The sequence below is a fragment of the Capra hircus genome, chromosome 11, assembly GCF_001704415.2.
Source record: "Capra hircus breed San Clemente chromosome 11, ASM170441v1, whole genome shotgun sequence".
Taxonomy (NCBI): Eukaryota; Metazoa; Chordata; class Mammalia; order Artiodactyla; family Bovidae; genus Capra; species Capra hircus.
In genome coordinates, this window is record NC_030818.1 from 49,788,724 (window position 1) to 49,801,697 (window position 12,974).

At 43.4% G+C, this 12,974-nt stretch overlaps 1 protein-coding gene across 1 annotated transcript in view; it reads right to left on the reverse strand.

Annotated features, from left to right (window-relative positions):
• The window catches only part of DNAH6 (dynein axonemal heavy chain 6), a 284,536-nt gene that overhangs the window by 69,243 nt on the left and 202,319 nt on the right, over window positions 1-12,974 (reverse strand). The window contains exons 59-61 of the mRNA XM_018054768.1: window positions 12,781-12,960; window positions 8,061-8,294; window positions 1,141-1,276 (exon numbers count right to left, since the gene is read on the reverse strand). Coding sequence (XP_017910257.1) covers window positions 1,141-1,276; window positions 8,061-8,294; window positions 12,781-12,960 — 550 coding nt within the window. The remainder of the gene's footprint in view (window positions 1-1,140; window positions 1,277-8,060; window positions 8,295-12,780; window positions 12,961-12,974) is intronic.

The window sequence follows — 12,974 nt, forward strand, 5'->3', positions numbered from 1 at the left end:
GATAATCACCCTAAACCTATTTATGCTTAATTAACAACATCAGTTCCACAAGATATAATGGGAGAAATTGTAGAATTACAGAGACATTGTCATAGTGGTGTACCTTAATGTAGCTCTCTTAGAAAATGACTGGTTAGGTTTAAAAAACAGTAAAATAAATGCCATAATTAATAGGCTTGAATTAAAGTTTACATGTGGCTTCCCTGGTGGCTCAGTGGCAAAGAATCTGCCTGTCAATGCAGGATATGTAGGTTCAATCCCTGGGTCAGGAAGATCTCCTGGAGGAGGAAATGGTAATCTACCTCAGTATTCTTGCCTGGGAAATCCCACGGACAGAGGAACTTGACAAACTACTTTTCATGGGGTGGCTAAAGAGTCAGACATGACTTAGTGACTAAACAACAACAGCAAAGACTACATACACATAATAAAACATGGGGGAAAAGTAACATAGACTGTTATAATTCAGAGCAGGCATAACCTTTGGGAAAGAGGGTAAGGGTTCTATGAAGGAGTATACGGGAATTCTGTGATGCTAGTGCTCTAGTTCTTGACTTGGGTGGTAGCTCAGAATTAGTCAGTATTTTATAATAAGCTGTTCGTTTTTGATTTGTGTACTTTTCCATATGTATGTTTTCCTTCAGTAAGAAGTTAAAAAAAAGTACAACCTGCCATGCTCAGTTGTGTCTGACTCTTTGCCACCCCATGGATTGTAGCCCCTAGGCTCCTTTGTCCTTGGGATTCTCCAGGCAAGAATACTGGAGTGGGATACCATTCCCTTCTCTAGGGGAATCTTCCCGACTCAAGGATTGAACTTTTGTCTCCTGCATTGCAGGAAGATTTTTTACCATTGAGCCACCAGGGAAGCCAAAACCAGTATGAGATGAAGCTAAAACAATACTTGGAGGTAAATGCATCTCCTTCAAATGGGTATAATTGTAAACATGAAATACTGAAAATTCATGGGCCAAGCATTTATCTCAAGAAACTGGGAAAACAAGTAATTCAAAATTTCTTAAAAATGAAGGCTTTCCTAGTGAAAAATACTGATACTGCAGAAGAGGTTAAAGGAGACTTTTAAAGTTAGGGTTCATGAATTTGTTTACAACCTCCTACAGCAGATCCTTTTTGCTGTATTACCTATGCGTACGGAAATAGGATATAACACTATATATTGTGTAAGTCCTTTAAAAACTGGAAATAATTCTTCTAAGTCACAGCAAGCGAACCACGTGGCAGTAACCAGCCAGGGAAATTCAGGCTTAGGTGGGCGTTCCTGTTAGAAGACAGAAAAAAAGTGAATAGTAATGCACAAAGACAACCACAGAATATGCTTTCACCTTGTCTAAGGGAAAAATCAAGCTCTAATAGCATATTAAAAATAACCATTTGCCCAGGACAGATATAAGATATGGTGAAATAGATACGCTGTTGAATCAATTCTACCTGTTGGTGTTTGAAATTAAGTGCAGCTGATGAAAGCTTTTCATGTCGACCTGTGCTGAAAGTCATTGATCTTGTGAAGGGTTAACAATAAATCTGTCAAGTCTACTTGTAGCCTGTTCTCCAACATGCCACGCTGGTCTCTCCCCACCTCTCAAATATTCTTATATTGATGATTTTTTTCCTAGAGAACTAGTTTCCAAATCCAGTTCCTAGATGTTCTCACTGCTAGGAGACAGGGAAGTCTGAGAAGTAGAGCAAAATAAGTAGCAAGACAAGCAGTACTCTCCTTCCAGCTGGGATGAGTGTGTCTATGTCTAATCATTTCACATATTCCCAGAAATTTCAGGGAAAAGTATCAATATTAGGCCACCTGGCAATATTCCATGAAGATCTTACATGTGGGTAAACAGTTTTAAAAGAGACAGAGAAACAGCTATAATTGTAGACTGAAACTAGCTCTTTGAAAATTTAATGAATATTTGCCTGAGGCTTTCATCAGTTCTGTTCAGTTCATTTCAGTCATTCAGTCATGTTCAATTCTTTGCGACCCCATGGACTGCAGCATGCCGGGATTCCCTGACCATCACCAATTTCCAGAGCTTGCTCAAACTCACGTCCATTGAGTCTGTGACGCCATCCAACCATCCCATCCTCTCTCGACCCCTTCTCCTCCTGCCTTCAATCTTTTCCAGCATCAGGGTCTTTTCTAATGAGTCAGTTCTTCCCATCAAGTGGCCAAAGTACTGGAGCTTCAGCTTCAGCATCAGTCCTTCCAATGAATATTCAGGACTGATTTCTTTTACAATTGATTGATTTGATCTCCTTGCAGTCCAAGGAACTCTCAAGAGTCTTCTCCAACACGGTTCAAAAGCATCAGTTCTTCAGCACTCAGTTTCTTTATGGTCCAACTCTCACATCCATACATGACTACTGGAAAAACCATAGCTTTGACTAGATGGATCTTTGCTGGTAAAGTGATGTCTCTGCTTTTTAATATGCTGTCTAGGTTGGTCATAGCTTTTCTTCCAAGAAGCAAATGTCTTAATTTCATGGCTGAAGTCACCATCTGCAGTGATTTTGGAGCCCAAGAAAATAAAGTCTGTCACTGTTTCCATTGTTTTCCCATCTATTTGCCATGAAGTAATGGGACAAATACCTGTGAAAAGAAGAGAAGCGAAAAACAAAGGAGAAGAGGAAAGATATAAGCATCTGAATGCAGGGTTCCAAAGAATAGCAAGGAGAGATAAGAAAGCCTTCTTCAGTGATCAGTGCAAAGAAATAGAGGAAAACAATAGAATGGAAAAGAGTAGAGATCTCTTCAAGAAAATCAGAGATACCAAGGGAACATTTCATGCAAAGATGGACTCAATAAAGGACAGAAATGGTATGGACCTAACAGAAGCAGAAGATAATTAAGAAGAGGTGGCAAGAATACACAGAAGAATTGTACAAAAAAGATCTTTATGACCCAGATAATCACGATGGTGTGATCACTCACCTAGAGCCAGACATCCTGGAACGTGAAGTCAAGTGGGCCTTAGGAAGCATCACTACGAATAAAGCTAGTGGAGATGATAGAATTCCAGTTGAGCTATTTCAAATTCTAAAAGATGATGCTGTGAAGGTGCTGCACTCAATATGCCAGCAAATTTGGAAAACTCAGCAGTGGTCACAGGACTGGAAAATGTCAGTTTTCATTCCAATACCAAAGAAAGGCAATGCCAAGAATGCTCAAACTACTGCACAATTGTACTCATCTCACATGCTAGTAAAGTAATGCTCAAAATTCTCCAAGCCAGGCTTCAACAATATGTGAATCATGAACTTCCAGATGTTCAAGCTGGTTTTAGAAAAGGCAGAGGAACCAGAGATCAAATTGCCAACATCCGCTGGATCATCAAAAAAGCAAGAGCATTCCAGAAAAACATCTATTTCTGCTTTATTGACTATGCTAAAAGCCTTTGACTGTGTGGATCACAATAAACTGTGGAAAATTCTGAAAGAGATGGGAATACCAGACCACCTGACCTGCCTCTTGAGAAACCTGTGTGCAGGTCAGGAAGCAAGAGTTAGAACTGGACATGGAACAACAGACTGGTTCCAAATAGGAAAAGGAGTACATCAAGGCTGTATATTGTCACCCTGCTTATTTAACTTCAATGCAGAGTACATCACGAGAAACTCTGGGCTGGAAGAAGCACAAGCTGGAATCAAGATTGCCAGGAGAAATATCAAAAACCTCAGATATGCAGATGACACCATCCTTAATGGCAGAAAGCAAAGAACTAAAGAGCCTCTTGGTGAAGGTGAAAGAGGTGAGTGAAAAGTTGGCTTAAAGCTCAACATTCAGAAAACTAAGATCATGGCATCTGGTCCCATCATTTCATGGCAAATAAATGGGGAACCAGTGGAAACAATGGCTGAGTTTATTTTTTTGGGCTCCAAAATCACTGCAGATGGTGATTGCAGCCATGAAATTAAACCACACTTACTCCTTGGAAGGAAAGTTATGACCAACATAGACAACATATTAAAAAGCAGAGACATTACTTTGTTAACAAAGGTCCATCTAGTAAAGGCTATGGTTTTTCCAGTAGTCATGTATGGATGAGAGAGTTGGACTGTAAAAAAAGCTGAATGCTGAAGAATTGATGCTTTTGAACTGTGGTGTTGAAGAAGACTCTTGAGAATCCCTTTGACTGTAAGGAAATCCAACCAGTCCATCCTAAAGGAGATCAGTCGTGGGTGTTCACTGGAAGGACTGATGTTGAGGCTGAAACTCCAGTACTTTGGCCACCTGATGCAAAGAGTTGACTCATTGGAAAAGACCCTGATGCTGGGAAAGATTGAGGGCAGGAGGAGAAGGAGTCGATAGAGGATGAGATGGTTGGATGGCATCACCGACTCAATGGACATGAGTTTGGGTAAACTCCAGGAGTTGGTGATGGACAGGGAGGCCTGGCATGTTGCAGTTAATGGGGTTGCAGAGTTGGACACTACTGAGCAACTGAACTGAATGGGGCTGGATGCCATGATCTTTGTTTTTTGAATGCTGAGTTTTAAGCCAGCTTTTTCACTCTCTTTCACTTTCATCAAGAGGCTCTTTAGTTCCTCTTTGCTTTCTGCCATAAAGGTGGTGTCATCTGCATATCTGAGGTTATGATATTTCTCCTGGAAATCTTGATTCCAGCTTGTGCTTCATCCAGCCTGGCATTTCTCATGATGTACTCTGCATATAAGTTAAATAAGGAGGGTGACAATATACAGCCTTGACGTACTCCTTTCTTGATTTGGAACCAGTCTGTTGTTCCATGCCTAGTTCTACCTGTTGCTTCTTGACCTGCACACAGATTCTCAGGAGGCAGGTAAGGACGTTTTATATTACATTTATAGCTTTGCATGCATGCTAAGTGGCTTAGTCACGTCCAACTCTTTGCGACCCTATGGACTACAGCCTGCCAGGCTCCTCTGTACATGGGGTTCTCCAGACAAGAATACTGGCATGGGCTGCCATTTCCTTCTCCAAGGGATCTTCCTGACTCAGGGATCAAACCCACATCTCCTGCATTGGCAGGTGGGATCTTTACCACTGAGCCACCTGGGAAGCCCGAAAATAGCTTATTGAGATACAATACACATACCACGGAATTCATCCGTTTAAAGCATACAATCCAGTAGATTTTAGTAAATTCACAGCTTTTGTAACCATGACCACAGTCAATTTTAGAATATTATAGAATATTTCATCTCCTCACACACACACACACACACACACACACACACACCATGATGTGTTTAGCAGCTTCCCTCCCACCTGCCCATGCCCTCTAGCCCTAAACAGCTAAAACTAGTTCTTTGAAAATTTAGTGCTTGGGAACTAAACTTTGAAAGCTTTCTTTCTCTATAGATTTGCCTGGTCTGAATATTGCTGTTCATTTGCTAAGTCATGTTTGACTCTTTGCAACCCCATGGACTGCAGCATGCCAGGCTTCCTTGTCCTTCACTAACTCCCAGAGTATGCTCAAATTCATGTCCATTGAGTCATTGATGCCATCTAACCTCTGCCATCCTCTTCTCCTTTTTGGCTTCAGTCTTTCCCAGCATCAGGGTCTTTTCCAAATGAGTCAGCTCTTTGCATCACGTGGCCAACGTATGGAGCCTCAGCTTCAGTATCAGTTCTTCCAATGAATGTTCAGGGTTGATTTCCTTTAGGATTGACTGGTTTCATCTCTTTGCTGTCCAAGGGACTCTCGAGAGTCTTCTCCAACACTACAGCTTGAAAGCATCAATTTGTCAGTGCTCAGTCTTCTTTATGGTCCAACTCTCACATCGGAACATGACTACCAGAAAAACTATAGCTTTGACTATATGGACCTTTAGTCTAACAAAACATGGTCCACTGGAAATGGGAATGGCAAACCACCCCAGTATTTCTGCCTTGAGAACCCCATGAACAGTAGGGAAAGGCAAGAAAACAGTGTTAGGAAAGGATTAATAGAATATGTATGTATGCAGGGTGAGTAAGGGTCAGGGAAGCAGGACTGTTGGGTGAAGAGGTCTTGCCTGGGCTTGACTCAGAGTGCTGGGTCAAACAAAAGCATGAAGTTCAATGTCCCAGCGATACATTGAGGCTCAAATACTGGCAAGCTCGTGCAGGTGTCAGAACCATAGGAGCCAAGGGCAGGGCTTGAGATGGACAGAACAAAGCCAAGAGTTTATAGTTGGGCTGGATGGTAGGCAAGGGTCAGGTGGCTGTGCTTCTGTTCTGTGAGTGACCAGGTCTGTGGTATGTGGGTGGGTTACGCCAGTTAGAGGGACTGGAGCAAGTTAGACAAACATTATGCTATTACAGAAGGCAACAAGCAAGTTCTATTCTTCCCCATGTTTTATAATGAAAGATGTGTCCAGGCAAGAGAGGATCATGACTTTACAAACACTAGGGTCAGATCTGTGAATGACTACTTTTACTGGATTTTAACTCTCCCATTTGTAAATGGTCAACTTTTCAAAACATGTTCCCATCGAAACCAAGCAGGACCCTTGGGTCTCATAGGCCCAAAACCTTTAGGCTTCATTCAGCCTCCATAACCTTCCATGAGTTCCAATAAGCAGGTTCAGTTTAGTTCAGTTCAGTTCATTTCAGTCACTCAGTCATGTCCAGCTCTTTGCGACCCCATGGACTGCAGCATGCCAGGGTTCCCTGTCCATCACCAACTCCTGGAGCTTGGTCAAACTCGTCCATTGAGTCTGTGATGCCATCCAATCATCTCATCTCCTTCTCCTCCTGCCTTTAGGAGGAGATCTTTCCCAACATCAGGGTCTTTTCTAATGAATCAGTTCTTTGCATCAGGTGGTTAAAGTGTTGAAGCTTCAGCCTCAGCATCAGTCCTTCCAATGAATATTCAGGACTGATTTTCTTTAGGATGGACTGGTTGGATCTCCTTGCTGTCCAAGGGACTCTCAAGAGTCTTCTCCAACACCACAGTTCAAAAGCATCAGTTCTTTGGTGCTCAGCTTTCTTTATGGTCCAACTCTCACATCCATATGTGACTTTGGAAAAACCATAGCTTTGACTAGATGGACCTTTGTCAGCAAGAAGCAGGTTCAATCAGTTGCTAATATGAGAAGGGAGGGGATGTCCAGACAAGGGGGAAACAGTCAAGAAACAATAGTGCAGCCTTGGGGCAAAGCCTGGTTCCCCTTCAAGGGATATACATAGCAGTATTTTTGAGGTGTTTTGCAGATACTGAAACTCCCACCAGGTGGGAGAAGTTAAATGTTAACGATGGTAGGCTGCCCACAAGCATGGAGACACTGGAAGGGTTAGAACCAGAGGCTGATAATGCTGACTCCCACTCACCTCACCACCAACCATTCAGAAGAATGTCCACAAGCTGATCACACCCTCTTTGAACCATTACTCTAAAACTCCTCACTATCCCCTCTAGTTTGGGATACACAGTGTTAGTTCACTGTGGCCCCCTCTGTCTGGAAACCAACAAAGTTATTTTTTTCTACTTCACCCCAAAACTCTGTCTCCAAGATTTAACTTGGTGTCAGGGTGGAGAGGCTGGATTTGGCTTCACCATATGCTAGCTCACTGGTTACTTCCAACATCCCTTTTCTATAGGTGAGGACGCTGCTGCATAAAGAGGTCAAATTTTATAGTCACTGCTGCTGCTGCTGCTAAGTCGCTTCAGTCGTGTCTGACTCTGTGCGACCCCATAGACAGCAGCCTACCAGGCTCTGCCGTCCCTGGGATTCTCCAGGCAAGAACATTGGAGTGGGTTGCCATTTCCTTCTCCAATACATGAAAGTGAAAAGTGAAAGTGAAGTTGCTCAGTTGTGTCTGACTCTTTGCGACCCCATGGACTGCAGAGGACCGCATGGGCTCCTCTGCCCATGGGATTTTCTAGGCAAGAGTACTGGAGTGGGGTGCCATTGCCACTATACAGCTACTAAAGACAAGACTAAGTTATAGCCTGGGTCCCAGACTCCCAGTGGGCGACACCGCTGACGGTAAAACTTTCCGTTACCAGAGTCACTGTGGAGCATTTCTAGGTGCTTATAAGCTCTATCTAATAACATTCACTGTCTAAACTTGAAACAGGTACCTTCTCGAGGCCTGCAGAACCTCGGAGAAAGAAATTCCATTCAGTTTCAGTTAATCTTCCTTGCTGACGCATGATCTCAACACAGAGCATAAAGCTGTAGATCAGTTTATGTTGTTCAAAAAGTCCTCTTGACACATTGACATAAGCAGTCAGGAGAGTCTGTTCCAGCAGTATTTCCATGCGCTGCTGTAGATCATCTGTCCTTACAGACGTCTCAATTGTTGTGTTGAACAACTGTGAAAGAGAACTCTTATCAGTGTCTCTGATTTAGTTCAATTTTGTGAAGGAAAAAAAATCCTTGCTTTTTACCCAGACTCCCCCCAATTCAGTGGCTAAATGTGTAGCAGCACAGGAGGTGAATAGTGTACAATGATTAAGTCCGGGATTCATCCCCAATTGACACATTTATACGTAGTGTTCTGTGCATTCCTTTTTCTCTCCCCTTTTTTCAGAAATGGACCAATGCCAAATTCTTGACTATTCTGTAGGGATCATCCTGATGCGGGACAGAAAATGGAAAATGAAGGTGAGCTGGCAGAACCAGTTTCTCATATCCTCAAATCACATTTGATAATCACTTTGGATGAGAGGTCTAAGTGAAACAGGAGAGAAGGGGGCAGGGCACAACCTTTAAAACAATGACATAGCCCGAGGACACAACATAAACTGATTAGAATCAAATAGGTTCAAGATGGCGGATTAGTTGACTTTCCCTAGACCTTGAGCCTCATTGTAATATATCAGCAAGCTAAATGACACACCCACAGGTGCCAAGAAAATTCCAAGTGAAAGTCACTCAGTTGTGTCTGACTCTGAATTCTCCAGGCCACAATACTGGAGTGGGCAGCCTTTCCCTTTTCCAGGGGATCTTCTCAACCAAGGGATTAAACCCAGGTCTCCCGCATTGCAGGCAGATTCTTTACCAGCTTAGCCACAAGGGAAGCCCGAGAAAACTGGAGTGAATAGCCTACCCTTTCTGTACTGCAGGTGGATTCTTTACCAACTGAACTATCAGGGAAGCTGACAATTTCAAGGTTGACCATAAATGTCAAAATGTGGGCAGTGGCCCAGTTCCTAGAAATCCACCCCCTTCCCCATAATAGCTGGAATACTCCTCCCACTCATGAAATTACCCACACCTACAAAAAGTGACATCCCTATACCCTGGGGCCCATCTGGTCTTTTGAGATGGTTCACACTGTGTCTGTGGAGTATGTTTCTTTCTTAAAACATTCATTTCTTACCTATCACCTTGTCTATCACTGAATTCTTTCTGTGATAAGACATCAAAAACATGAGCTTCATTAAGCACTGAGACCAGGCTTGATCTCAGTTAAAAGACCGCAAGTTCAAGTCCCATTCTGGGATGCCTGGTTTTATAGCAGGGCAGGATGTCAGGGTCATGCCCTCTTCTTGGCATTTCCACAAGATAATTCTTACTGTGTAGGAAGAATGTACAAGACTTTTCTTTGAAATTTAAGAGAAACCAATTTTAAAGGGGGCTTCCTGGGTGGCTCAGTGGTAAAGGATCTGCTTGCCAATGTAGGAGATAAAGAGACATGTGTTTGATACCTGGGTCAGGAAGATCCCCTGGAGAAGGAAATGGCAACCCACTCCAGTATTCTTGCCTGGGAAATTCCACGGACAGAGAAGCCTGGCAGGCTGTAGTCCATGGGGTCGCAAGGAGTTGGACACAACTGAGCATACACTCTCAATTTTAAAGACTTCCACCTTGCTTCCTGCGTAGAAATTCTGGGAACAGGTCTACTTCCCAAAAGATTCCCTACACACATTACAAGAATATCAGGAAGGCAGCAGAGATGCTGGCATTGAGGTTTCATGTGAGGACAGAAGCAGCCCCACCCATTTCCTGCCACTTCCAAGTAGCACAAGGGGATGGGGGAGAGAAGATCCAAAAATTTCCAAGGGTCCCAGGCTGTGTGATAAAGCTGAGCAGAGTCTGAACTGATGGGCTTGCCTGGAAGTCGCAGGCAAGTGCATCTTGCAGTGGAGACTGGGGAGGGCTGTTCATGTGGCTTCAGCCTTGAGGATCCACAGCACAAAGGGCAACGATGTGAGGTGAGGTCAGAATGCCCAATCTTTTGGTCACCTTTAGAGGGGTCAAGATGCATTGCTCATGGGGAGACCAGGTAGGTCAAAGGTGACTAGTTGCTGAAACCAGCTGAGGACCAAGGCAGATCGGGGTCAAGAAGTGTGCTTCACTTGCCCCTAAAAATGCTGCACAGCCCTTGTGCAGGCCTTGCTGTATCCACTTCTCCTGCCAACAGATGGAGTACAAGAGCTGACTCTCAGGCTCCTCGCCAAAAGACAAACCTCCATTCCCTAGAATTAAAAGCCCAGAGAACTCTGCTCAATACCCTGTCATGACTTACATGAGAAAAGAATCTAGAGAAGACTCTTGAGAGTCCCTTGGACTGCAAAGAGACCAAACCAGTCAATCCTAAAGGAAATCAACCCTGGATATTCATTAGAAGGACTGATGCTGAAGCTGAAGCTCCAATACTTTGGCCACCTGATGTGAAGAGCTAACTCAATAGAGAAGATCCTGATGCTGGAAGAGATGAGGGCAAGAGGAGAAGAGGGCGACAGAGGATGAGATGGTTGGATGGCATCACTGACTCAATGGACATGAGTTTGAGCAAACTCTATGAGACAGTGAAGGACAGGGAAGCCTGATGTTCTGCAGTCCATGGTGTTGCAAAGAGTTGGACATGACTTAAAGACTGAACAAACAAAACAAAAATATGTGTATGTTTAACTGACTTATTTTGGTAAACACCTGAAACTAACACAATACTGTAAATCAGCTCTACTTCAATAAAAATTGTTTTTTTTTTTTTTAAGAGCTTCAAGGAGGCATACCCTTATTCTAGAGAATTGGCAGAGTTTGGTCAACAAAGAATAATGGAATTGCTACTTTAACACATTCAGAAGAAAAGAGGATTGGGTGTTCTTTAACAGACTGTCAAGAGGCAGAGTTTAAAGTCCAGGGAAGAGGTGGTAAGTTTGGCGCTCAAATAAAACGTAGTGAATCCTGACACACCCTGAATGGTTTCAGTGTGAAATGGATTTACGGATGGTCTGCTGGAGGATGTCTTGGCTAGGGCTGTCACCTGCAGTTGTGTTTTGGGTTTCTAGTTTCCCTTCCAAACTGCAAAATTCCAGTGTTTTGATGATTCATCCTACACTTTTTTTTTTTTTCTGTCAGTCCAACATATTTTCAGAGCATCTTCATTTTTATTGCTCGAAGGAGATTTTAAAATCTTGAAAAGCATGGAAATTCCCTGGTGGTCCAGTGGTTAGGACTCAGTGCTTTCACTGCTAAGAGCCTGGGTTTGATCCCTGGTAGGAAAACTAAGATCCCTCAAGCTGTGAGGCATGGTAAAATGAAAAAACAAAAACCTTGAAAAGCATGAACTGCAAAACACCCAGGATGGGAAAAGCATTATCAGAGTCTTTTAGGTGGAATGAAAGGATTTACTTCTCCTTACCTTGCCTGGTCTAATATGTGTGTGTGTGTGTGTGTATGTCTGTGCTCAGTCATCTCCAACTTTTTGTGGCCCCATGGACTGTAGCCTGCCAGGCTTCTCTGTCCATGGGATTTCCCAGGCAAGAATACTGGAGTGGGTAGCCATTTCCTTCTCCAGGGGATCTTCCTGACCCAGGGATCGAACCTGTGTCTCTTGAGTCTCGTCCCTTGGCAGGTGGATTCTTTACCAGTGTTACCTGGGAAGCTTGGTTTAATATCCACCAAGTAAAGGGGGAGATGGCAACCCCTTGTGAGAACAGCAGCCCTGCCATTAGGAACAAGAGAAAATGGCTTGTAAAGCCTGCTACAACAGTTGCACTTCTTGTTGGAAGAGAGCCCAGGTGTGTCTATGCAACGTGCCTCGTATTTCTCTCAGTTCATTACCATTCTCTCCTCGCTACCATTCTCTCCTGCAGCTCCTACTGCTGCCGGCCCCCTGACCATACCAGGAGGACTAAACAAGACATCTAGAGGAAAAAGCGAGCTTGGTCTAGTGTATAAAAATTGTCTGAGCATTTCAACATCTTTTTTAAAATTAATTTTTATTGGAGTATAGTTTCTTTACAATGTTGTGTTCGTTTCTTGCTGTAGAGCAAAGTGAATCAGTCACAAGCATTCATATATCCCTTCTTTTTTGGATTTCCTTCCCACTCAGGTCACCACAGAACACGGAACAGAGCTCCCTGTGCTTTACAATAGGTTCTCATTAATTATCTATTTTATACATAGTATCAATCACGTAGGGCTTCTATGTATGTCTATCTCAATCTCCCAGTTTATCCCACCCTTCCCTTGCCCACTTGGTAGCCATACTGTGTCTTTTTTTTGGGGGGGGGGCACACCTTGCAGCCTGAGGGGCCTTAGTTCCCTGACCAGGGATTGAACCCATGTCCCTTGCATTGGGAGTGCAGAGTCTTAACCACTGGACCACCAGGGAAGCCCTCACTTATTTTTATTGAGGGTCAGAAATAGCCTCTTTGCTCCTGAAGTGGAAGTGAAAATCACTTCAGTCATGTCCGACTCTTTGTGACCCTATGGACTATAGCCCACCAGGCCCCTCAGTCCATGGGATTCTCCAGGCAAGAATACTGGAGTGGGTTGCCATGCCCTTCTCCATTTTGCTCATGAGGCACTGATACATTTCTTTAACAACAACAACCACACACTTACCTGTTTAAAATATTTTAGTGAGTACTGATACATGGGATCTATTTCTGAGAGGCTTGCAATGACAAAGTACATAACAGAGCCTTGAGTGGCCACAGGACGATACTTCTCACGAGCGATGTTTATCATCCGTTCAGTAGACTCGGCTTCCTTCAGTCTGACTTTAATGGCACCGGAAGTGATCTGAATAAACATAA